The sequence below is a fragment of the Chiloscyllium plagiosum genome, unplaced genomic scaffold (assembly GCF_037043375.1).
Source record: "Chiloscyllium plagiosum isolate Xiang-an unplaced genomic scaffold, Cpla_swu_hap1 HiC_scaffold_11, whole genome shotgun sequence".
Taxonomy (NCBI): Eukaryota; Metazoa; Chordata; class Chondrichthyes; order Orectolobiformes; family Hemiscylliidae; genus Chiloscyllium; species Chiloscyllium plagiosum.
In genome coordinates, this window is record NW_028270149.1 from 18,975,187 (window position 1) to 19,001,214 (window position 26,028).

The window sequence follows — 26,028 nt, forward strand, 5'->3', positions numbered from 1 at the left end:
GCGCTCTGCTAGGCGGCGCCCAGTCTCCCCAATGTAGAGGAGACCGCATCGGGAGCAACAGATACAATAAATGATATTAGTGGATTTGCAGGTAAAACTTTGATGGATGTGGAAGGCTCCTTTAGGGCCTTGGATGGAGGTGAGGGAGGAGGTGTGGGCACAGGTTTTACAGTTCCTGCGGTGGCAGGGGAAAGTGCCAGGATGGGAGGGTGGGTCGTAGGGGGGCGTGGACCTGACCAGGTAGTCACGGAGGGAACGGTCTTTGCGGAAGGCGGAGAGGGGTGGGGAGGGAAATATACATTCCAAGGCCATTCCCACCAGTCCTATGTAAACCACCTTTGATTTTTTTAAGTCTACCAGAACAGGTGCTCACTTAAATTCGCATTCAAAAAGCAGCACATTTCTGTCAATTCAGCAGTTCTACTGTGCTACACTTGCTGTCAGCTTAAGTATTGTGGTCCTAAAGTGGGACTTGCATTTCAGCGCAGAGATCAAGGTACAGAAATTACAATAGTGTGTGTGAAAGTTGTCTCTGACCTTTCTTCCTTGTTAATCTGGTCTCCAAATCCCACGCTGTTTACGATGGACAGCTTCAGGCGAACATTACTTTCTTGTAGTTCATAGTTGTTGGACTTTATGTGAACTCCTGGCTGATTGTGAACTGCTGGGTCACCTTCGAACCTGGTGTTGAACAGGGTGTCCATTAAGGTGGACTTTCCAAGACCAGTTTCACCTGAAATCAAGGCACATTCAAAGTGTGAAAGAAGCAAAATCAGCCCACTACAAGATACTGTCAATAACCACTACGAATCCTTAGATGCTAGTGATCCAGATTACTTCTTAATGACATTCAAATTGTGGTGTATGCTGAACTGAGGTACAATTTGTCTGTTTTTCTTGGGTAAGTAACTGATTACCAACAATAATCAGAAAAGAGAGAACAGTACGTCCACTAAAGCTAAGTAGGATGTGACCCAGGAACAAAAGTTGCCACAGCTGCTAAGAACAGAGAAGATGTAAGCAGCATGCATACAGCTGCAGGCAAAATGCCATTTATTTGGCAATATAAATCAAAGAGAAAGGTGCTGGTGGAATGACCCATTTGTCACTTTGTACTTGAAGAGACTAGAAATATGCAGAACATAGAACACAGAAACAAAGCAAGTGGCTGCACCAAGGCATGCTGGTGCCAATTGTCAATGCAAGCAAATAATTCTAATCATTCACATACCCTGTAAAACAATTCCTTTAATACACTTATCTAATCTAATCTTCAACACAGACAGTTTTAGTCACAACTAAAATTGGAAATAACTGGAAATGCAGACACACCTATTTGTAAATCCACTGCCACGTTTTAATACACAAACAAAACTGACTGAAGATACCAAACAAGTTCATTATTAGAATAGATTTTGTGCACATGAGGTGGGGCAGAGTGTGCCAAGAAGCACATGGGCACAATTTAAAGACCCCTGTCCTCTCCCACCTGCTAATTTTTGCTGGGATGAGTACTAAAGTAGGTAACTCTCTGGTATCCTTCCTCGGCAGGTTTACCACTTTTTTTTGAGGGGGTCCAGGGGAAATGGAGGAAAGGGGAAGCAAGAGGAAGAAATAGGGAGAGACAGAAGGGATCACAGTTGAGCTTACCACAGCAATTTTGTGCATCAAAATTACATTTAACTCGGAGTCACAAATATTCAGAACAGACTGGGGAAACGGAACACAGTACTTAAAAATTCTGCACTGCCAATTCAGTTATGGAAAGAACATTGACGAAAATTTCAACATCACAAAGACAATTAGTCAGGTAGTCAGAGATGTCCTGCATGCTGAACAAAGATAGCACCATTTCAAAATTCTCAACTGTAAACACCATCACCCATGTTTCTGCCAATTTCAACATCCTGAACACTAGAATTATTCTTGTCACTACTTACAGTACTGCTTTGCTAAGTTTTACACCATCTACCAGAGTCTGGATCGTTCATAAAAAGAGAAATGAATTTAAATTAACCCAGTGTACGATGTTATAAACTACTTCCCAATCTAAAGCAGCGTCCATCTTCCACCTTCTGTCACTGAGACTATTTCATATCAATGTCATTATGTTCCTCCTAACACCATGGGTTTCCAGATTATAACCCTAGTGTGGGTTTTTGTTTGAGAGATTCAAAACTGACCCACATGCAGTTCCGCAAGAGATGCCTATAAATATACAGGTCAAATGTATGTAAATGGAAACAAAATGTTCTGGATTTGAGTCAAAAGGATTTGGAACACCAGGTGAGATGGAAACACTAAGAAAAGGGAGAATTCCTCTTATATCTCCATTAAAACTTGCTACCATGAAAATTAAAAGTAGTAATAATTAAAGGAAGTACTATTTACCATGTACTGTGCCCTTATTCTGACAAAGAACTTTGTGGAAAATCCCCTCCATTATTCCCTTTTCTCAGCATTTACTGAAGGGTAAAGGTTCTCAACGTACAGCGTTGAGAGTGAAATGGATGCAATTCAATAGTACTTAACAAAAGCCAAATCAGTGACAAACTGCCAAGATTAACAAACAGTGAATTTCACAACTAATCTTGGAGGAACCGGTTTAGGCGAAGTTCACAGCACAGAATCAGATCAGTTAATTGTTGTTTTAAGTCTGTCCAAGACAAAGGCTGTATTAGTGAGTACAATGGGTTCTTTCTGGATTATATGTTTTTGGAGACAAATCTCTTGATTAAACTTAAAATATAAGCCATAGCGCTTAATTTAACCTGGTGCAGTGTTTTGTAGAGGAATAAGACGGTGTTATTTTCTGGGTCTGTAGATTGTGAAGGAGCAAAAATGGCCTTTGCAGTGATATGTACTTCTTGTCACATATGGGAATTTAAAGAGAGTTTAAGGGTTACTGCGGATTATATCTGCCACAAATGCTGTTGGATGCGAATCTTTTCAGATCGAGTGGATCGGTTGGAGAGATAGATACAAGCGATGAGGAATTTACAACAGCATGTGATGGATGGCAGTTATAGGAAGGGAGGAAAGTCTCAGATACAGTCACACAGATGGGTTAACTTCAGGAAGGGTAAGAGAGGTCGGCACCTAGGGCAGGAGTCTTTTGTGGATATACCCATTTCATTCCTGAAGGAGGGCTTATGCCCGAAACGTCGATTCTCCTGCTCCTTTGATGCTGCCTGACCTGCTGCGCTTTTCCAGCAACACAGTTTTAAGCTATACCCATTTCAAACAGGTATGCTGTTTTGGAAAATGTAGGGGGTGATGGATTCTCAGGGGAACATAGCACAAACAGCCAAGTTTCTGGTATGGAGACTGGCTCTAATGCAACAATGGGTACATCGGCTTCCAAGAGATCAACTGTGTTAGGGGATTCTGCAGTCAGAGGTACAGACAGACGTTTTTGTGGCCAGCAGAGAAAAAGCAGAATGGTGTGTTGTTTCCCTGGTACCAGGATCAAGGTCGTCTCAGAGAGGGTGCAGAATGTTCTCACGGGGGAGAGGGGCCAGCAAGAGGTCATTGTCCACATTGGAACCAACGATATAGGAAGGGAAAAGGTTGAGACTCTGAAGGGAGATTACAGAGAGTTAGGCAGAAATTTAAAAAGGAGGTCCTCAAGGGTAGTAATATCTGGATTACACCTAGTGCTACGAGCTAGTGAGGGCAGGAATAGGTGGATAGAGCAGATGAATGCATGGCTGAGGAGCTGGTGTATGGGAAAAGAATTCACATTTTTGGATCATTGGAATCTCTTTTGGGGTAGAAGTGACCTGTACAAGAATGACGGATTGCACCTAAATTGGAAGGAGACTAATATACTGGCAGGGAAATTTGCTAGAACTGCTTGGGAGGATTTAAACTAGTAAGGGGGTGGGGGGGGGGGGGGGGGGGGGGGGGGGGGGGGGGACCCAGAGAGATAATGAGGAAAGAGATCAATCTGAGACTGGTACAGTTGAGAACAGAAGCGAGCCAAACAGTCAGGGCAGGCATGGACAAGGTTGGATGAATAAATTAAACGGCATTTATTTCAAAGCAAGGGGCCTAACAGGGAAGGCAGATCAACTCAGGGCTTGGTTAGGAACATGGAACTGGGATATCATAGCAATTACATAAACATGGCTCAGGGATGGGCAGGACTGGCAGCTTAATGCTCCAGGATACAAATGCTACAGGAAGGATAGAAAGGGAGGCAAGAGTGGAGGGGGAGTGGCATTTTTGATAAGGGATAGCAGTACAGCTGTGCTGAGGGAGGACATTCTTGGAAATACATCCAGGGAAGTTATTTGGATGGAACTGAAAATAAGAAAGGGATGATCACCTAATTGGGATTGTATTATAGACCCCCCCCCTAATAGTCAGAGGGAAATTTGAGAAAAAAACTTGTAAGGAGATCTCAGCTATCTGCAAGAATATTGGGTAGCTCTGGTAGGGGATTTTAACTTTCCAAACATCGTCTGGGACTGCCATAGTGTTAAAGGTTTAGATGGAGAGGAATTTCTTAAGTGCGTACAAGATAATTTTCTGATTCAGTATGTGGATGTACCTACTAGAGAAGGTGCAAAACTAGACCTACTCTTGGGAAATAAGGCAGGGCAGGTGACTGAGGTGTCAGTGGGGGAGCACTTTGGGGCCAGCGACCATAATTCTTTTCGTTTTAAAATCGTGATGGAAAAGGATAGACAAAATCTAAAAGTTGAAGTTCTAAATTGGAGAAAGGCCAATTTTGACGGTATTAGGCAAGAACTTTCAAAAGCTGATTGGAGGCAGATGTTCGCAGGTAAAGGGACAGCTGGAAAATGGGAAGCCTTCAGAAATGAGATAATGAGAGTCCAGAGAAAGTACATTCCTGTTAGGATGAAAGGAAAGGCTGGTAGGTACAGGGAATGCTGGATGGAAGAAATTGAGGGTTTGGTTAAGAAAAAGGAAGCATATGTAAGGTATAGACAGGATAGATCAAGTGAATCCTTAGAAAAGAGTATAAATGGCAGTAGAAGTATACTTAAGAGGGAAATCAGGAGGGCAAAAAGGGGACATGAGATAGCTTTGGCAAATACAATTAAGGAGAATCCAAAGGGTTTTCACAAATATATTAAGGACAAAAGGGTAACTAAGGAGAGAATAGGGCCCCTCAAACATCAGCAAGGCAGCCTTTCTGTGGAGCCACAGAAAATGGGGGAAGATACTAAATGAATATTTTGCATCAGTATTTACTGTGGAAAAGGATATGGAAGATATAGACTGTAGGGAAACAGATGGTGACATGTTGCAAAATGTCCAGATTACAGAGGAGGAAGTGCTGGATGTCTTGAAATGGTTAAAGGTGGATAAATCCCCAGGACCTGATCAGGTGTGCCCGAGAACTCTGTGGGAAGCTAGAGAAGTGACTGCTGGGCTTCTTGTTGAGATATTTGTATCATCGATAGTTATAGGTGAGGTGCTGGAAGACTGGAGGTTAGCAAACGTGGTGCCACTGTTGAAGAAGGGTGGTAAGGACAAGCCAGGGAACTTTAGACCAGTAAGCCTGACCTCAGTGGTGAGCAAGTTGTTGGAGGGAATCCTGAGGGACAGGATGTACATGTATTTGGAAAGGCAAGGAATGATTAGGGATAGTCAACATGGCTTTGTGCGTGGGAAATCATGTCTCACAAATTTGATTGAGTTTTTTGAAGAAGTAACAAAGAGGATTGATGAGGGCAGAGCAGTGGATGTGATCTATATGGACTTCAGTTAGGCATTCGACAAGGTCCCCCATGGGAGACTGATTAGCAAGGTTAGATCTCATGGAAGAAAGGGAGAACTAGCCATTTGGATACAGAACTGGCTCAAAGGTAGAAGACAGAGGGTGGTGGTGGACGGTTATTTTTCAGACTGGAGGCCTGTGACCAGTGGAGTGCCACAAGAATCGGTGCTGGGTCTACTACTTTTTGTCATTGACATAAATGATTTGGATGCAAGCATAAGAGGTACAGTTGGTAAGTTTGCAGATGACACCAAAATTGGAGGTGTAGTGGACAGCAAAGAGGGCTATCTCAGATTACAATAGGATCTGGACCAGATGGGCCAATGGGCTGAGAAGTGGCAGATGGAGTTTAATTCAGATAAATGCGAGGTGCTGCATTTTGGGAAAGCAAATCTTAGCAGGACTTATACACTTAATGGTAAGTTCCTAGGGAGTGTTGCTGAGCAAAGAGACCTTGGAGTGCAGGTTCATAGCTCCTTGAAAGTGGAGTCGCAGGTAGATAGGATAGTGAAGGTGGCGTTTGGTATGCTTTCCTTTATTGGTCAGAGTATTGAGTACAGGAGTTGGGAGGTCATGTTGTGGCTGTACAGGACATTGGTTAGGCCACTGTTGGAATATTGCTTGCAATTCTGGTCTCCTTCCTATCGGAAAGATGTTGTGAAACTTGAAAGGGTTCAGAAAAGATTTACAAGGATGTTGCCAGGGTTGGAGGATTTGAGCTATTGGGAGAGGCTGAACAGGCTGGGCCTGTTTTCCCTGGAGCGTTGGAGGCTGAGGGGTGACCTTATAGAGGTTTACAAAATTATGAGGGGCATGGATAGGATAAATAGGCAAAGTCTTTTCCCTGGGATCGGGGAGTCCACAACTAGAGGGCATAGGTTTAGAGAGAGAGGGGAAAGATATAAAAGAGACCGACGGGGCAACTTTTTCACGCAGAGGGTGGTACATGTATGGAATGAGCTGCCAGAGGATGTGGTGGAGGCTGGTACAATTGCAACATTTAAAAGGCATTTGGATGGGTATATGAATAGGAAGGGTTTGGAGGGATATAGGCCGGGTGCTGGCAGGTGGGACTAGATTGGGTTGGGACATCTGGTTGGCATGGACGGGTTGGACCGAAGGGTCTGTTACATGCTGTACATCTCTACGACTCTATATGCAAAAATAATCCAACTGATGTTCTGAAGCTTTGCTAGTGATCAGGTTAAGGAGGATGTGCAAGTACAAATTGCAGTGGCAGTAACCGTTCAGATGTACCCAGCATTTAAAAAGCCAGTACATTAAGAATATCTCTTTCAGCAAATCTCATTATGACTAATAGAACAGCAGGAGAATTTAAACTACAGGGAGGGCTAAAGTCAAAATGTACCAGAAAACCCTTGCCCAAACCAGAGGTGTCTCTTGTGTTTGGGCTCTCTTTTAGGAGGAGCTAGTCACAAGGGGAATGACCTTTCAGCCAATTACAAATGCGCTGGCACTCTGAAGGACCAGTTGTCTAGTGTCACTTTTGGCCTCCTATTCGAGCCCTGCACACTCTTGCTTTACAGACAACATTCCAATTCCTTCCTGAAAGCTTTATTTGAAGCTGTCTCCACCAGATGGTATGGTGGCACAGTGGTTAGCACCGCGCCAGAGACCCGGGTTCAATTCCCGCCTCAGGCAACTGGTGTGGAGTTTGCACATTCTCCCCGTGTGCGCGTGGGTTTCCTCCCACAAAAGTGTGCAGGTTAGGTGAATTGGCATGTTAAATTGCCCCTAGTGTTAGGTGTAGGGGAATGGGTTTGGGTGGGTTGCTCTTCGGAGGATTGGTGTGGACTTGTTGGGTCGAAGAGTCTGTTTCCACACTAAGTAATCTAATCTAGTCAGACTCTCAGACAGTGCAAAACCACCATCCCTTCTTTTGCCAACTATTTTAAAAGTGTACTCTTATTCTCGATCCTTCCTCCAGTCAGAACATGTTTTTTCCTATATCGACTCTTGCCAGAACCACTCAATTTTAAATTGCATGCAATGTAAAAGCAGCATCCAAACAGAAAACATGAACTAAATCTCTCTACAATTTTATTCATTTTGGAATCCCAAGCATATGTTTGGCATGTGCCCACACTATTAAATCTTTTTGTATCTTACTTATATCCATACCTGACAACTTGGGAATTGCAACAAGTGACAAAGAAATGTGACTGCCAGTGTCAGTAGTTACTAATTGCCCTTAACTTTAATAAAGGCTGCAATAACATGCACCCCCAACAAACACAGAATAGTCACTGCCATCTAGAAGGACAAGGGCAGCAGATACATGTGAACACCACCACCTGCAAGTTCCCTTCCAAACACTCACCATTCCTTCACTGTTGCCGGGTCAAAATCCCTCCCTAATGGCAGCTTACAAAGGCATGGACTGCAATGATTCAAGAAGGCAGCTTACTACCACCTTCTCAAGGGCAACTAGGAATGGGCAATAAATACTAGGCAAAAGTAAGGACTGCAGATGCTGGAAACCAGAGTTTAGGCTAGAGGGGTGCTGGAAAAGCACAGCAGGTCAGGCAGCATCCGAGGAGCAGGAAAATCAACATTTCAGGCAAAAGCCCTTCATCAGGAATAGAGGCAGGAAGCCTCCAGAGTGGAGAGAGAAAACAAATTACTGGCCAACCAGTGACGCTCACTTCCCATGAGTGAATAAAGCTTGGGACCAATAGGAATTGTTTCTATAACAGGAACTCATTAAGTAAATGCACCCCAGGGTGTAGTTCACAACCACAGTATAATACAAGTGCCATGTTGATATCAAGAACACAATTTAAAAAGCAACAGGGAAAGAAAGATAATTTCAGCAAGTTAATTCCTTTTTGTCCGTCCGTCTCTCTCTCTCTCTCTCTCTCACGGCAGGTGTAGGCCATTCAACCCATCGGACCTGAACCCCTACCAAACTGAGATCTTGACTGATCTGACTGCGGCATTAACTTAGCTTTCCGGTTTGTTTTCAGAACCAGGATTCCCTTGTACATCAAAAACCCAACTCATATTCAATGATCCAGCCTACACTGCTCTCTGTAGAAGAGAATTCCAATAGTTAATGACCTGAGAGGAGAAATTCTTCATCACCTCCATTTTTATTGGGAGAACCTTTACTTTTAAACTGTGCCTCCCAACTCTAGATTCCTTTGAAGTGGAATAATTTTCTCAACATCAATCTTGTCATGCCCTCTCAGAGGGGGGTGCACTTCAACAACATCATTGTTCCCCTAAACTCCCATGAGACAAGGGCAAAACTTTTCAACTTCACCTTATAAGGCAAACCTTTCAACTGAGGAATGAACTTGCTTGAATTACTTCCAATGCAAGTATATCTTCTTTAAGTAAGGAGACTGAAACAGTACACAGTGCACCAAGCACATCCTCAGCAATGTCCCTCAACTACAACATGGCTGAATTTTAATGGCCCTTGAAAATGAAGTTAGAGCAATTAAGGCAAGGCAATAAATGCTGGACTAGCCAGCAACACTCAAATCGCATGTATGACCATAAACAAAAAGTTGTAGCAAGATTCCCTACTTTTGTGGAGTAATAAAATAACCCCCCCACCCTTTTGCAACAAAGGCCAAACTTCCACCTGTCCTCTTAAACACCAGCTGTTTTACGTGACAGTATGGAATGTGCTGACGTATGACAGAGGGTCGAGAAAGGATACGGGGAGATCGGAGGCAATTTTACCTGGTCTCTGGGTGGTACATTTCTTTCTTTACCTGCACGCTCTCTCCGTCTTCCCCAGAGCCACGACTCTTGCTGGGAACTGACTCCAATTTAAATACTGTAGCTCACAAGGTAACTGGACAAAAGCCAGGACAAATTAATCTGCATGGCTGAGTCCAATACCAGGCTACATTGCCACCATCTATCAACTCAACATTAACTTCTCCCACTGACCATGTCTTTCCTGGCCCCACGACCCCAACAAGACATCAGGAAACCTGGGAATGGAGAAAGGAAAGCTATTACTTTTGCTTTCTGTGATTTGACTTGCAAAAGGCAGCAAAGACAAGTGCTAGACACAGATAAGTGTCTTTTGGCCAAAATTCACTGTTGATATTTGGATCAAAATAGCAACTTCCTTTTAATGAATCTTTTTTCTTTTGTGGCTGCGTGACATACCAAGTATATCTGGAGGGATTTCTCCTCAGTGAAACATATGGTGGAAATCTTTCCACAGAAATTAGTTGCTCACAAAAACAAGACTGAATGGTTTTTGTTTGCGAGCCAAAGTTCTGTGGAAAGTTTATAATGGAGCTACAGATCACAAGCAAGCTAAAATTAGGTGATCTTTAGACAACTCTGAACAGAATAAACCACTGTGGGAAGAGCAGTGCAATCTTTAATTATGTTACAAACTGGGTTTCCGCACCCCTTCATACAGTGCACATGGAATCTCATAATAAAATGTTCACTAAAATACCTGAGCATCTGACAAATTAAATAGAAAATGGATTAAAACAAATTTGACAAAATCTCTAGGGAAAAGGCTACTACTGAGAAGAGGAAAAGATATCTGCAAATACTTAAAAAGTCTGAGATAAAAAGCAGGAAAATTTTTAAAAGTGCTGGAAATACAAAGTCAGCACTTAAAATAGAAAGGCAGGTTAGAGCTTTAGGTATCCTTCAAATTGGTGACATACACCAACCCACAATTATAAAGTCCCCAAAAATTAATCTTTTCTTTTAAAAAAAGCAGCTGCTGTATTTTTCAGAAATTTCTGTAATCATTTAAGCCATCACTGGTGGTCTTTCATAAAATCCAAAAGTGGAGAAATTCAGATCATCTGGTACCATCTACTGGATCTTCAAAACTCCAGATCTTCAATTCTGAGCAAGTCATATTTGACTTGAAGTACTAACTCTTTTTTTCCCTCTCGACTGAGGTTGCCTGTCCTACTAAATCTCTCCAGTATTATCTTTTTTTCTATTCAGTTCTCCAGCATCAACAGTACTTCACTTATATTGAAGTGTTTAATTCACTGCCACTTCTCTTCCAGCTATGCCCACCCATCATGAAGAGGTTCTGCTTTTCTGATGGGACTGTTGTTTGAATCCTCAGGCTTGTTCATGTTCATTGCTTTCTATTCCCCTCCTAGCATTTGATGAAGTGTTTACCAAAACTCACTTCCACAGTCCTATCTTCTTCCTCTGACTTACCCTGTGTAGATTCCAACTGAAATTTCATCCTTCATGTTTCACATAAACACAGGATTGCAGGTACCTGAGCCAAATAATGCTCCTCAGACAGCTACTCATTGCGTATCAGGAGATCCACATTCAGTGCCATATGTCCTCTCAACTCTGACCTGGTCCCAGATTCATCTCATTCTACACTAGCTCTGAAGGACAGTCAGAGTGGACTTGAAACATTAACTCTTTCTCTCTCCATAAATGTTGACAAACCAGAGTTTCCCCAGAACTCTCTTTACTTCATACCTTCAGAATCGGCAGTTCTTTGCTTTCAACTGGTATTAGTTGGCTAGCTGGTATGGAAGAGTTCATGTATTAGGATCCTTTAGTGAATGAAAGCCTGTGGTTAGTCATCAGTGAGCCCTCCATTTATTTCCCAGACCTCTATTCACAACAGAGCACTGCAGCTTTTATCCAACTGTGTTGGACCAAAACTCAAACATTTACAAAAGTGAAAAATAATGTCAAAACAAAATAAAATTCATTTTTCACCCAAGGCTCAAAATTGAGTTCTTACTGGACAGATTAGCTGTGTCTGATTTTCAATGGGTTACCCAGCAATGCCTCATTGCAGACCATTTGAGAGCCTGATTGAGTAGTAGTGACATCTGATGAAGATAACTTGGTACCTGAATGGAGATGGAGGAGTATTTTGTCAAGGATTTTGTTCACAGAAGCACACACATTATGTATTCACCACAGAGTTGCTGCAGTGTACAGAGCTATTTAAAAGCCTTAAGTTTTTCATAGTCTCACCTACAAATCAGGAGAGAGAATGGTGCTGGTCACCTGACAAATTTCTGAAAATTGGGTTTATGATAAAATTAGCTTGGAATTAGCCAGCACACACACAGAAATACAGTGTATCTTAAATTTCTCAAATCATAATGTTTCAGCTTGTATACCCTTATTTTACTGGAGAAGAAGTGGATGAAAATAGGACTTGAACACCTGCCAAAATGAAGTACATTTCAAAAATAAAAAAATCCTCTAAGTCAGATTTGGTGAAAAAACTTATTAGTTTTAGATCTGAAACACCGTTCTATCAATCCCAATGGTGCTCCAGCATTGGTAAACATAATGCATACAATGTGGTCACAACATAATGTTATTAGCACACGCTCAACATATAAATAATACATAAATTTGTGTTGGAGACACATCTATTAGATCTGGCAGTGAATCACAGGCCACAATTGATTTGTCACAACAAAATCCAAAACAGCCTCTCTAAGCTCTGAGCACAGGATGCATTAAGAAGAGGGATGAGAGAAAGTGAACTCAAGGATTCACTTGAAGGTCAAGGTAAAAGAACATTTACAAATACTGAATTGCATTAATTTCTTAATAATGAAGATCAATTCTCAGCCCTAATACTCTGCCTCTCATAAATATCCCTCACAATTTCTAGGAAGTTGAGCACAAGGCATGTAATACGCACATATTTTCCTAATTTCTTAGAATTGGTGGCAATTAACTCAAACATGAAACCAGGATTACGTGGATGTGGACGTACTTTTTTTTTAAGCTTTTTTTTGTATTTCAATGACTACAGGAATTATGTTTCCTCATTTGATTTGATTTATTGTTGTCACACGTACCTAAATACAATGAAACTTTTGTTTTGCAAATAGTACAGATTTCATGGCTGATTTGATAATCCTAATCTCACATTCCTACCTTTAGTAATAACCCTTAGTAATCAAAAATCTATTTTAGCCTTGAATATATTTAATGACCCAGCCTCATTATACCACTGTGGTAAAGAATTACACAGATTCACAGCCTTAAAGAAATTCCTCCACGTCTGTCTTAAAATGGCTTTCTCTTCATTCTGAAATAATGCCCTCTGGTTACAGATACTCCCACAAGGGGGAAACAACCTTGCTGCACCTACCCTGCCAAGTGCTCTAGGATGCTTGTGCTTTTCACTGAGCCACGCTCTTTTTTTTTTGTATTTCAATGACTACAGGAATTATGTTTCCTTATTTGATTGATTTATTGTTGTCACATGTACCTAAATACAGTGAAAACTTCTGTTTTGCAAGGCAGATTATACTAAACAAGGACATACAGATCATATGGTGTTTAGATAGAGCAAGGCATACAAGAATACAGCTGCACAAGAGATGACCAAAAACAAGGTCAATATTAGATTGAAATAGAGAGATTCATTCACAGTCTGATAACAGCAGGGAAGAAGCTGCTCTTGAACTGTTGGTGTGTGTTCAAGCTTCTGCCTAACGGGAGAGGTTGAAAGGGGGTATTAGTGGAAGGGGAGGGGTCTTTGAAGACTCCTAAGACCCAGTTTTCTGTAGCTTTCTGTAACTTTTCCCTATTTAAATAATATTCAGCTCCTCTATTCTTCTGCCAAAGTGCATAACCTTACATTTACCCACATTATATTTTACCACCTGCCAAATATTTGCCCACTGAATCTGTCTATATCTGTCTGCAGATTTTATCTATTTTCGTCATCCATAAAGTTGCAATAGCACATTCCTCATCCAAGTAACTAATTGTCAAGAGATGTTACCCTAGCACTGATACCTAAAGCACACCAAGAGTTAGAGGTTGCCATCCTGAAAATGCATCCCTTATCACAACTCTGATTACTATTAGTTAATTGTCTCTTCATACTAGTACACTACCTTCAATCTGATTGAGACGTATAAGATTATTAAAGGATTGGACACTCTGGAGGCAGGAAACATGTTTCCACTGATGGGCGAGTCCCGAACCAGAGGACACATCTTAAAAATAAGGGGTAGGCCATTTAGGACAGAGAGGAGGAGAAACGTCTTCACCCAGAGAGTGGTGGGTGCGTGGAATGCTCTGCCCCAGAGGGCAGTGGAGGCCCAGTCTCTGGATTCATTTAAGAAAGAGTTGGATAGAGCTCTCAAGGATAGTGGAATCAAGGGTTATGGAAATAAGGCAGGAACAGGATATGATTGAGGATGATCAGCCATGATCATAATGAATGGTGGTGCATGCTCGAAGAGCAGAATGGCCTACTCCTGCACCTATTGTCTATTCAACACCGTGGGCTCTTTCTTATTAAAGTAGCCTAATGTTTTGCAAGTCATCAATGCCTTCCGAAAATAACCTCCACAGCCCTGTCTGCTTGCACAGTATAGTATATTCTTTTTCATGAATACCCAGTCGTCCATACACCTCAGGATATAAACTTCAATTCCTCAATTTTTGAGAAGATTTGTAGCTCAGGTTACTCACTGAGCTGAAAGTTTTATTTTCAGCTGTTTTGTCACCTTGCTCAGTAACATCAGTGAGCCTCCGCTGAAGCTCTGGGTGTTCTGTCCCTCTTTCAGTTTGTGTGTCTTGGTCTGTTAAGGCGGGTGATATCATTTCCAGTTCTTTTTCTCAGAGGTTGGTAAATGGGGTGCAAATCAATGTGCTTATTGATGAAGTTCAGGTTTGAATGCCAGATCTCTAGAAATTCCCATGTGCGTCTCTGTTTAGCCTGTCCCAGTCGAAGAGGTGTCCTCCTTTGTCAGTATGTAAGGATACTAGTGATAGTGGGCCATGTCTTTTGGTGGCTAGTTTTCTGCCTGTCTGTCTAATAACACCAAGCCACCAGGATACACTAACACCAAGTAGCCACCAAAAGCCATGACCCACTATCACTAGTATCCTTACATACTGACATAGTACTTCGACTGGGACAACATAGCCATCCTGGGACAGGCTAAACAGAGATGCGCATGGGAATTTCTAGAGGTCTGGCATTCAAACCTGAATTCCATCAATAAACACATCGATTTGGACCCCATTTACTAACCTCTGAGAAAACAAACTGAAAACGATATCACCCGCCTTAACAGACCAAGACACACAAAGAGAAAGCGGGACAGAACACCAGCGCTTCACCGGAGGCTCACTGATAATGTTACCTAGCATGGTGACAAAATGTCTGAAAATAAACCTTTCAGCTCAGTGAGCAAACTTACAACCCTTAATTCCCCAAATCAAAAATAAGAGTCATAAAGATATCCAGCACAGAAACATATCCTTCGGTCCAAATCGTCCACGTTGACACCCCAGATATCCCAAATTAATCTAGTTCCATTTGGCCCATTGCCCTCTAAACCTTTCCTATTCATACACCCATTCAATGCCTTTACATTGCAATTGTACTAGTCTCCATCACTTCCTCTGGCAACTCATTCCATACACGCACCACCCTCTGCATGAAAACATTTTCCCTTGGGTCCCTTTTAAACTTTTCCCCTCTCACCCTAAGCATAACCCTCCAGTATGGAATCCCCTACCCTGGTGGAAAGGTCTTGACTATTCACCCTATTCATGCCCCTCACGATCTTATAAATTCCTATAAGGTCACTCCTCAGTCACCGATGCTCCAGGGAAAATAGCCCCAGCCTATTCAGCCTCTCCCTATAGCTCAAGCCCTCCAACCTCAGCAACATTCTTGTAAATCTTTTCTAAATCCTTTCACATTTCACAATACACAATATTTTTCCAACAAACATGGAGATCAGAACTGAAGCATTTCAAAAGTGGCCTAACCAATATCTTGCATAGCCACAACATGACCTTTCAACTCCTTTACTCAATGCACTGACCAATAAAGGCAAGTGTACCAAACACCTTCTTCATTACCCTGTCTGTGACTCCATGTTCATTAAACTCCATTTGCCACTCTTTGGCCTCATTGGCTCATTTGATCAAGGTCTCATTGTACGGAGGTAACCTTTACCTCCAATTTTGGTGTCATCTGCAAACTTATTAATTGTACATTCACATTCAAATCATTTACATAAATGACAAAAACCAGTGGATGTAGCATTGATCCTTGTGGCACACAGCTAGTCACAAGCCTGGAGTCCGAAAAGCAACCTTCCACCACATCCTCTGTCTCATACCTTCAAGTCAATTTTGTATCCTAATGTCTAGCTCTCCCTGTATCCTGGGTGATCTAACTTTGTTAACCAATCTCCGATGTGGAACCTTTAAAAATCACAACACCAGGTTATGGTCCAACAGGTTTATTTGGAAGCACTAGCTTTCAGAGTGCTGCTCTGTCATCAGGTAGACGGACCCCATTTCCTAACCTCTGAGAAAGAGAACCGGAAATGATATTACCCACCTTAACAGACCAAGACACACAAAGAGAAAGCGGGCAGAACACCAGTGCTGCAGCAGAGGCTCACTGATGATGTTATCTAGTATGGTGACAAAACGTCTGAAAACATAGTTGCTCACTGAGCTGCAAGGTGTCTGATGAAGGAGCAGCACTCTGAAAGCTAATGCTTCCGAATAAACCTGTTGGACTATAATCTGCTGTTGTGGTTTTTAACTTTGTCCACCCTAGTCCAACACCAGCTCCTCCACACCACAAAGTTCATGTAGACAACTTCCACTGGTCTGTCTTCATCAATGCTCTTAGCCACATCTTCAAAAAACTCAATCAGGCTCATGATTTCCTGTGCACAAATACACTGACTATCCTTAATCAGTCCTTGCCTTTCCAAATACATGTAAATCCTGACTGTACACATCCCCTCCGACAACCTGTCCATCACTGATGTAAGGCTCATCGGTCTATAGTTTTCCTGACCACCTTTTGTATATAATGACACCATGTTTGCCAACCACCAGTCTTCCGCCACCATACCCATAGCTGTCGACGATACAAATACCTCAGCAAGGGGTCCAGCAATCATTTTACAATTAGCAGTATAAAATGGGATAAATGAAACTGAAATACCTTGATGCCTGTTACAATTAAAAGGTTGGGGTTATGTTGCTTTAATGAGTGTCAAAACACCTAAAACAGGCAGTTGAGAAAGTAAAATGAAACCACAATAGAAGAGATGGAGCTATAAAACAATATTCGCAGCTGGTTAACTGATGACATGATACTCACAAAGCTTGCAATATTGGCAGTCCAGGGGGACCCAGAGCTAAATGAGCTTAAAAGCATCAGATACAGGACAGCCCACAGCAGGCCTTTCTATCATACAGATGTGCGGAGCTTTACAAAGAACCGTGTACGTACAGATTGCTTCACTTTTCTAATTTTGCATAGTGAAGATAAGACTGTTCAAAACTGCAGAATCTTGCAGCTTCATTCTTAGCAATTACCTGGGTCTTTGAACTTTATAGAGTATAAACAAATAAAGTTATTAGTCCTTAACCAGATCATAACCAAAATTTAGTGCTCTCATACAGGATCATAAAATCTTATGCAGGATATGTAAAATGTTTAAATATTTACATATAATGGGTTATTTAGAATTCATTAACAAAACTCCAACTCCTCCCCAAAGAATTCAATCTCTTCACAACTTAATCATATTCACATCCATGCCCATGCCTGATTCCAAGCATTATACAGAAGTACATTCCCACCTCATGATCTTCAAAGGCATGAACACAGGTCTAGTTTGCCCTTAGTTTCCACCTAATTGTTGCTCACATAACAAATGAAATGACACACTATGTGATGAACATTAGAACCTAGATTATGTCATGAAAACATATTAGTAAGTTCTTCATTCTATAACTGGCTTCAATGTCTGAACCACATTTTTCATTGCAAATGTAATTCAGCAAGATTATCAGAGTTAAGAATCTTTATCTGTACAGTGCTAATTGCGCTGAAAGTGTATAACCAGCCTCACATTAAAACTGATCTGTCCCTAAAGGTAATGGTTATGATTTAGACTAACATTAAGTCTGAAAACCAATTGCCAAAATTCAGAAATTGGAATGGGAGTTACGAATTGCAAAACATTATCTTGGCGAGCTAAAAATAAACAAACAATGGAACATAAGTTGGCAATTGTAAGAATCATGATATGGAAACCACACTAGACAGTTGGGTGATTGAGATAGAAACAAAGTGAATTACATTCTCCATGCCATAGCAACATTGCAGCAATCTTCCAATCTCAACACCTAAAAGTAACAGCAATACTCAACTGGTTGTAAAGAACCTGTAATGCAGGAATCTCAGCTTCAAAGCTGTTCTATTTTCACTGCATTCAAAATTATGATAATGAATTTTATTACAAACGAAAAGCTAATCCGCTCCATAACCTCAATATCTAATGTATGAAGTTCAATGCATTCAAATTTCAATTGGTCTTTGTAATGACTAATGATTTAGACACAAAGGTGGCGACAGCAGGTTTTGTAAAGCTCAGTTTATTTAAATTGCCAATTTGAAAGATATATTAATGAGATTTGTTGTTATAAAAAGGCACTTGGCATTTGATCACACCATTATGACTGTTTCCTAGACACCGCATGACAAAGTAATATTCCAGGTGGGCTGTGCATTTGGACACAAATCTTTCAGTTTCAGATTTGATTGTCTTGTGAAAAAAAGAAAGAAACATCAGTGTGAAAAACACAGATTCAAAAGGTTCCAGCAAATTCTGGGAACTGGGGGGGTCAAGGTGGGAAGAAATCAGATTTCATCTTGAACATCATGAAAACACAAAAAACAAGGGATTTCAAAGCCATTGTAAAATTAAACGACAACTCAATTAATGATGATTCCTAAATACCACTGACTCTGTTGAGGTTTGATATCAGATTACTTAATTCCTGGTTACTTATTTTTGTTTTTAAAGCAACCAACAACACTACAACCATATTGCAAGCTTCAGTAATAAAAAAACCGTTGGAGATAAGGCACAAGGGAGCTATTACAATATTGGTTTGAGTAACTAAAACACAGTCTGTCTCCATCTGTGACACTGGTCAGGCATTAATCGATAACCTGTCAGAGGACTAGATGTATCAGTCGATCACTGAATGAAACACCAGCTTTTGCTACAGCACGAAGGATACTTCCTCATTACCTTTTATGAAGATCCAGAATTACCTAAAAGCAAAATCTAAATAGTTTACTTTCCCACAAGTCTGAGATGCCCATCAACTGTGCCAATGCCTGTATGAGCATGAATGAGATTACAGGTGTAATGAGATATCTTCTCTAGACCCAATTTCAGGATGAAAACAAAAGATGGGAATTTACAGCAGCGAGAGATCTCAGAGTGGAGAGAGGAAAAAGAATTGGTCACAGATCTGAAAGGTTTAACTCTACTTCTCTCTCCACAATAAGTATCAGACATGCTGAGTATTAACAGCTATTTTTGTTTTTAAATCAGACTTCCAGATTATTTTCTTTCTGCACTGCAGGAGTTGCTGAATGGTTGGTGACTTTCAATTCGGAGAAAGGTATATACCCTGTGCGTTTATAACTAAAGGGCATTGTGCAAGGTGTGGTGAACCTTTATAAAATACTGCCTCTGTGCTCTACACTTTAGGAAACATTTGAAGTCATTTAGAAAGGTGCAAAAAGGATTTTTAAAATGTTCCAAGGATAAGAAACTTCAAATCGTGAAGCAGGAGCTGCAAACTGCTGAAACTGGGTCCAATCTTCTGAAAGAAAGGAAGGTTGAGAGGAGATTTGACAGAAGTAATCAAAATTACCAGCGATCGGGACAGAGCAAATGGGAAGAAACCGTTCTAATTATCAGAAGGATCAAAACCCAGAGGGCACCAGCTTAAAACAAATGGCAGAAAAGCCAAAGATGACATTAAGAAAATCCCACTATTTAAATAACACAGGTGGTGGATAAGATCTGGAATGCCTTGCTGGAGAAGGTGGAGGAGATATATTCAATCGTGGCTTTCAAAAGAAAATTATATAAAGGTCCGATGGGAAAACTGCAGGGCAAAGGGAAAGAGTGTGAGGGAGTGGAACTAGTGCCAAACGATCCCCTTCTGCATAAAAACCATTTCACAATCCTGTTAAATGAAAAAAAAGTTACAGTAGAAGAAAGCACGAGAGGAATTAAGAAAGAGATGGAAGGTTTAATTGGCAACCAACCACCAGAGGTGTTTGACTGAGACAGATGGTGGAAAGAAGAGTCAGGGTGGGAGGCTTCAGTAAAGGACAAGGTGTGCACAAGTTTTAGTCAAAAGTACAATGTAATTTGTAATATTCCACAATTAAAGTGTGGAAGGCAAGCAGCATGTTTATTATTGAAAGCAGGGAAAAGCATCAAAGGACAGCAAGGGTGCAGTGGTGCGTGCTCGACAATAATCAAGGAGAGGATGTTGACTTGGTTAATCTCCAATAATGACAACCTTAGCAGAGAGGTCAGTAACAATGAGGAATGGGTCAGTTGGAGTTTCTGCTCATGAGAAGATAATGACCTACCTACATGTTTAATTTTGTAAACAGCTACCAGCAGCATCATCTACACAACATTGCAATGTTAAATAAAGTTTCAACTTCTCAAAAGGTTCCCCTAAATGGAGTAACACATATGCCTGCTACGTCAGACATTGGACTTCAAATTCAGCCAGCTCTTGGAAGTCCCCAGATTTAAAAAACATTCTATTTTCTGCTTTCTCTCACACACAGTCCTTTCCCTATTTTTAAAAATAACACACAATGGACTTGCACAACCAGACACACGAGTGAGACTGACACTGGCTTGGAACACTTCAGTTCCACAGCAATTACTGCGAAGGTCACTGCCATACAATCGGCCTACAAAATTTCAAATGTTACATCCATGTTTACCTTTTATAGATCTTTAATTAGAACTTCAGTTCCGTGTAATGATGTAAGCAAAGGAGACAAACTTATTTTTAATAAGATAAACACAGCTATAGAATCTGAAATTCCAATTTGAACTGAATGAGGACAGTATTTTCCACTTCAAGTACAAAGTTCCATTCCTATCAGCCCTTTTTCCACCTTAGAGAATCCCAAAGCATTTTGTAGCCAATGGTGTTCTTTTCAGGCATAGTTATCATTGCAATGTAGAAAACTAGCCACTACACAGAGCAAGGGCCCTGCAATGAGCTGTGTGCCCAAATCTATTCATTGGCTTCATTGAAGTTATTTAAAGAGTTCTCATAAAGGAGAGAACCACCTCATTTTCTCCTGAAGTACTGATGAGAGAACCCAGTTAACCCATACACCCAAATACGCTGTAATGCTGAGAATCCTTAACCCAGCAACTGCATCTAATAATGCTTTAGTTGCCATTATTCTACTCAAAAGAGCCATTTCACACAGTATATCATTCTGTACAATGCACATCAATTCACAAAATTTAGCTATCCCCAGTGTGAACCTATATTTCCCTGATCTTCAATGTTGGTTAGTCTGAAACAAGAGTACCAAACAAATTTCTTCCTCTGCTCAGTTTTGTACATTCCTCCAATACGTTCCCGAGCAGCTTTCTGTCATAGAGTTGAACAGTCCAAGCGTCCATTTGATCATAGACCTTAAAGTCATTTACTCCCACGAGTCTCTGTTCCTTCCATGCTGAACTGATTCATCTTTATTAATCTTACTGTCCTGCTCTCTCCCATTGCTTTTTGTTTAAATGTTTCCCCACTCCCCTGAAAATCCATTTCAATGTGTTTTTTAAAATGCCGATAGTACTTTTGAATTTATAAATTGTAGGACAAAATTCAAGAACTAAAATGTCTGAAAATTTGTGAAAGACAACAAATGTGGTCCATAAAAAAACTAATCAGAACTTAGAATTACGATTCATCAGAATGATGTCAGCAGTCTCTGCTTCATGCATTCTATGTCAAATCATTACATATGCTGAAAAAAATGAGGAAATAGATTTATCCTAAGCAATCTTCATTCTCTGGTGACAATTCTAAATTAGGTCATCAGTAATTAGTGACAAATCAAAGGAAACAGTCTCGCCCTATTTACCACAGCAAAATGCTTAATCTCCTTAAATGATTATAAAATCTTCTCTTGGCCTTTGATGTTTTAGTGGAAATAGCCCTTAAATATCAAAGGGTGCCTCATAATGCTCAGCTTCTCAACTCTGGCATCATTCTGGTGAGCCTATTTCAAGCTCCTAACAGTTTTAGCTTCTTCTGGACTGTACATTCATCGCCTTTCAGAAAGTCATTAAATTTCTTTGGTCTTGAATTCTGGACTTCTATTTATAAATCCAAAACACTAGCAGCTTTTTATTTATTAAAAGGACTCCCACGTGCAATCAAGTCAATTGTGTACTTACATCTTTGGCTGCACTTTTGTCTACATCTTCCTGCATTTTTCATTAAGCCCACATTTCTATGTTGTTAACGTTTCAAAAACACCGCATTAAACTGCGCCAGTCACCTATATGCCCATTCCGCATTCCTACGCTCAATGACACCTAAAGTTTTTCTTTATAATACATCTTCTGCTTATCAAAGCCCTCCACTTTGATGCCAGTAAATTTCAATATTAGGCTGAAAACATCCAAGGACACATCAATCACTCGTTACTCTTCATCAAATCAATCAATTTGCAAATGGATTTACGCTCTGTTACTTGTCCCGCAATCAACTTTCAAGGCTGCAATTCATCTTGCACCATCTGAACTTGATAACTAAGCAGCTGAGACATAGAGTAAAATTGCAATCTATCTGGAAATTGCAAGAAAAGGTGAGACAAGGGCAAATAACTGAGTACATTGGCCTTGGAGTTGGGAAGTTGGGAAGGAAAATAGATTGGGGAATTCTCTTGACAAGCCAAAAATTAATGACATGAACTGGTCAATTAACTGGCACTTAAAGGCCTCAACTTACCAAAACCTTCCCAATGAGAAACCTGGACGATTTTCCGGATGGATTTTGTGGGAAAGGAGCAGAACCTTCACTTGCCCCACTCTCGACACAATGATAAGGGAAATGTGAATGGCTGCTCAAAGCCACAATCTTGTCCTATCCGCCAAATCCTGACCCCACTCTTACGTGACTCCATTCCCCAAGACCCCAAAAGAAAAAGAATTAGCTTGCTACTGTTGGATCGCCAGAGGACTAAGCTCCAGCGAAGGTCCAAGATCCAGAACATGGCAGCCAATCTCTGGCAAGACAGAGTTTCAAGGGAAGCTTGCTGGTCAGCATGTAGCATGCTGATTGGAGCTCAATTCAACAAACTTCCTCAGTTGCTTCTGAATATGCAACCTTCTCAATTAGGCCGCAAAATGGAAAATCTTGGCCATACACACTATACTTCCCTCCGTTTCCGTTTCGTTTCCTTATATGATCGGTCACTAACCCACGTAAATTGACAAACACAGGTAGTTCTTCTATAACTCGATGGTTGCATTCTGGTGCAACCCGTGTTATAGTAAAGTCATGCTTTAGAAACAGTGCCTAAAGTGTTGGTGATGTAATTATGTTACAGCCAACACACGTTTCAAAAGTGTTCCCAGTTCGTCAATCACGATATAGCAAATTCACGTTAATGAAACACGTTATAGCAGAATGACTTGTATAAAAATGCACAGAGTATGCTTAATTATCTTCACATCTCAAAATATGAATTCTAGAAATTGTGTTAGATTAACTACAGTATTTTTCAGGTCAACACAGTTTGCCCTATGTGGGGTTAGCATTTTAACTTCATCAGCGTGAAGTGGACACCATCACTGTTGAGTGACTTATCCAGCTTAAAGTTCCTCTTTTCTATAGATATCTCTGTTCGTTTCACATCCTCCTCTGGTGTAGCTTCATTTTCATTTCTGCTGTCATTCAGAATCACAGAGAAAAATATGACATCATTTCCCAGCATCTCTTCACCCTTAAATGGCCCTACATGTCCCACCAGCCACAAAGCAATAAAGTCATTACACCTTTGCATTAATGAAATAACCGCAGAGGTTGGTATCCCAACGCAGAGTCACCCTTTATTTACACATGCACAGTATATGGAATCTGACCAGCTAGCTCAAAGCCAGTCTCGAGAGAGTGAGGAGATTCTCAGACTCCTGTTTATTTCTGTCAGACAGGGCTCTTGACTGGGGGTGTTAAGCTGGGCCAATCAGGGAACTCATACTCAATAAGCTCCACCTGGCCCTCATTCTAAATCACTTCAATTATGCTTTTTTTTAAAAAATAAAATATTTCCTTTGATCTCTTTCTACCACTTACTCTGCACTTTCTATATTAATTTCCAAAAAAAAGATTTCTGTTTTGTTTTAGTTTAAGTTGCTCTATTTAGCATCAAAATGCTTAATTGATTGAACCCATTTTAATTTGTGGGAATGATTCAGATCTACCGTGATAATTTTTGTTCAGTCAATTTTGGGCAAATGCCTCCTTTGCTCAGAAAGTTTTCACATTCAGCTTCTCCTCTTTTTTGCTTTTGTCTTTATGGTCGCTCGCTCCCAATTATTTGACTTCTGTTGCAGTTACTGAGTTCCCCTTCCATTTTCCCCAAACTATGAAGCACGCTTTCTATCCTCAGAGGAGAATCAGTTGTTTTAAGAAACACCATGTTCTAAATTTTATTTTCCACTTTGATTGCAAAAATTGAGAAAAGTGCAACATAACTTCAGCAAGAGCAACCTCAGATTTATAACATTTTTGACTGCACAGGTTTCGCCTTCAAGTTGCTTTGTTGATGTATGTTGACTTTTTGCAGAATACCTTTGAGTCAATGGAGTTTGATGGTGGGATGTGCAAGGTCATCCACTTTGAATCCAAAGTGAACTATTCCGATTGTTTGAAATGAAGAAAGATTGGAAGCCATGGGGAAATGAAAGGATGTGAGTGCCCTAGTACATAAATCTCAAAAAGACTGTGCACAATTTCATAAAAGGCTAATGAAATGTTGACCTTTACCACAAGTCACATTTCTTCTGCCCTGGCAGACGTGCATACACAGATAAGACACAAATCGCCCAGTCACTTTTCCGCCTGCTGTTGCCCACAATTTAACAGAGGATTACTCTGTCTGTTAACTATTTGCCCATGTCTAACTTCTAAACTATGATAAATAAATCCTTCATGAAAAGATGTAAGATGTTTGAATAGTAGGCGGCACGGTGGCACAGTGGTTAGCACTGCTGCCTCACAGCGCCAGAGACCCAGGTTCAATTCACATTTGCACATTCTCCCAGTGTCTGCATGGGTTTCCTCCGGGTGCTCCGGTTTCCTCCCACAGTCCAAAAATGTGCAGGTTAGGTGAATTGGCCATGCTAAATTGCCCCTAGTGTTAGGTGAAGGAGTAAATGTAGGGGAATGGGCCTGGGTGGGTTGCTCTTCGGAGGGTCGGTGCGGACTTGTTGGGCCGAAGGGCCCGTTTCCACACTAAGTAATCTAATCTACATCATAGGGCTTCTGACATACACATGGGATATTATTTGCTTAAAGTAATTGTAGGAGGTGGGGGAATCTTCCTTGACCTTTTTAAAAGGTAGAATAACCACTATTTCCCAGATTATCTTTACACAGATAATCCTCAAATTGGATCCCAATGACCATTATTTAACCCTTCAGATTCATTAATTATGAAATGCTAACTTTCAGGTTGAGCTACCCTATTTGATCTGGGATTTTAAAGCAGCATGCAATATTAGGGTGAAGCAGCTCAGAATACTGTCAGAGACAAATCAATCAAAGGCATATAGAGTCATACAATTTCCATTGGTTGGAGATTCTAGAACAATGAGCTCAATTTAAACATTAGGGCCAGCCCATTCAGGACAGATACTAGGAAGCACTTCTGCACATAATTGATGAAAAGGGTTTGGAACTTTCTTCCAGAAATAGCAGTTAATGCTAGATCAGTTGATTTTAAATCTGAGATAGATCATTTTTTGTTAAGCTAAGATATTTACGGATAAGTTAAAGTTCCTTGAAAATGGCATCACAGCTAGACAGGGTGATGTTTGTCATACTTGTCTTTATTGATCAAAGTACAGGAGTTGAGATGTCACATTGAGACTATACAAGACATTGGTAAGGCCACTTTTGGAATACTGCATACAGTTCTGGTCACGCTGATATAGGAAGGATATTAATAAATTGGAGAGGGTGCAGAAGACATTTACGAGGATGTTGCAGAGAGGGAAAGATTTGAGTTATAAAGAGAGCTGGATATTTTTCCCCTGGAGTATACAAGGCTGAGGGATGACATTACAGGGATTTATAAAATCATGAGGGGCATAGATAAGGTGAATAGCCAAGTTCTTTTCCCCCAGAGGGCATAGCTTTAAAGGTGATGGGTGGGGGGG

At 40.8% G+C, this 26,028-nt stretch overlaps 1 protein-coding gene across 4 annotated transcripts in view; it reads right to left on the reverse strand.

Moving 5' to 3' along the window:
- septin6 (septin 6) overlaps positions 1-26,028 on the reverse strand; it is an 82,527-nt gene that overhangs the window by 35,237 nt on the left and 21,262 nt on the right. For all 4 annotated transcript variants that reach the window (XM_043705086.2, XM_043705084.2, XM_043705087.2 and 1 more), the window contains exon 3: positions 538-733. In XM_043705086.2, the coding sequence (XP_043561021.1) occupies positions 538-733 (196 nt within the window). The remainder of the gene's footprint in view (positions 1-537; positions 734-26,028) is intronic.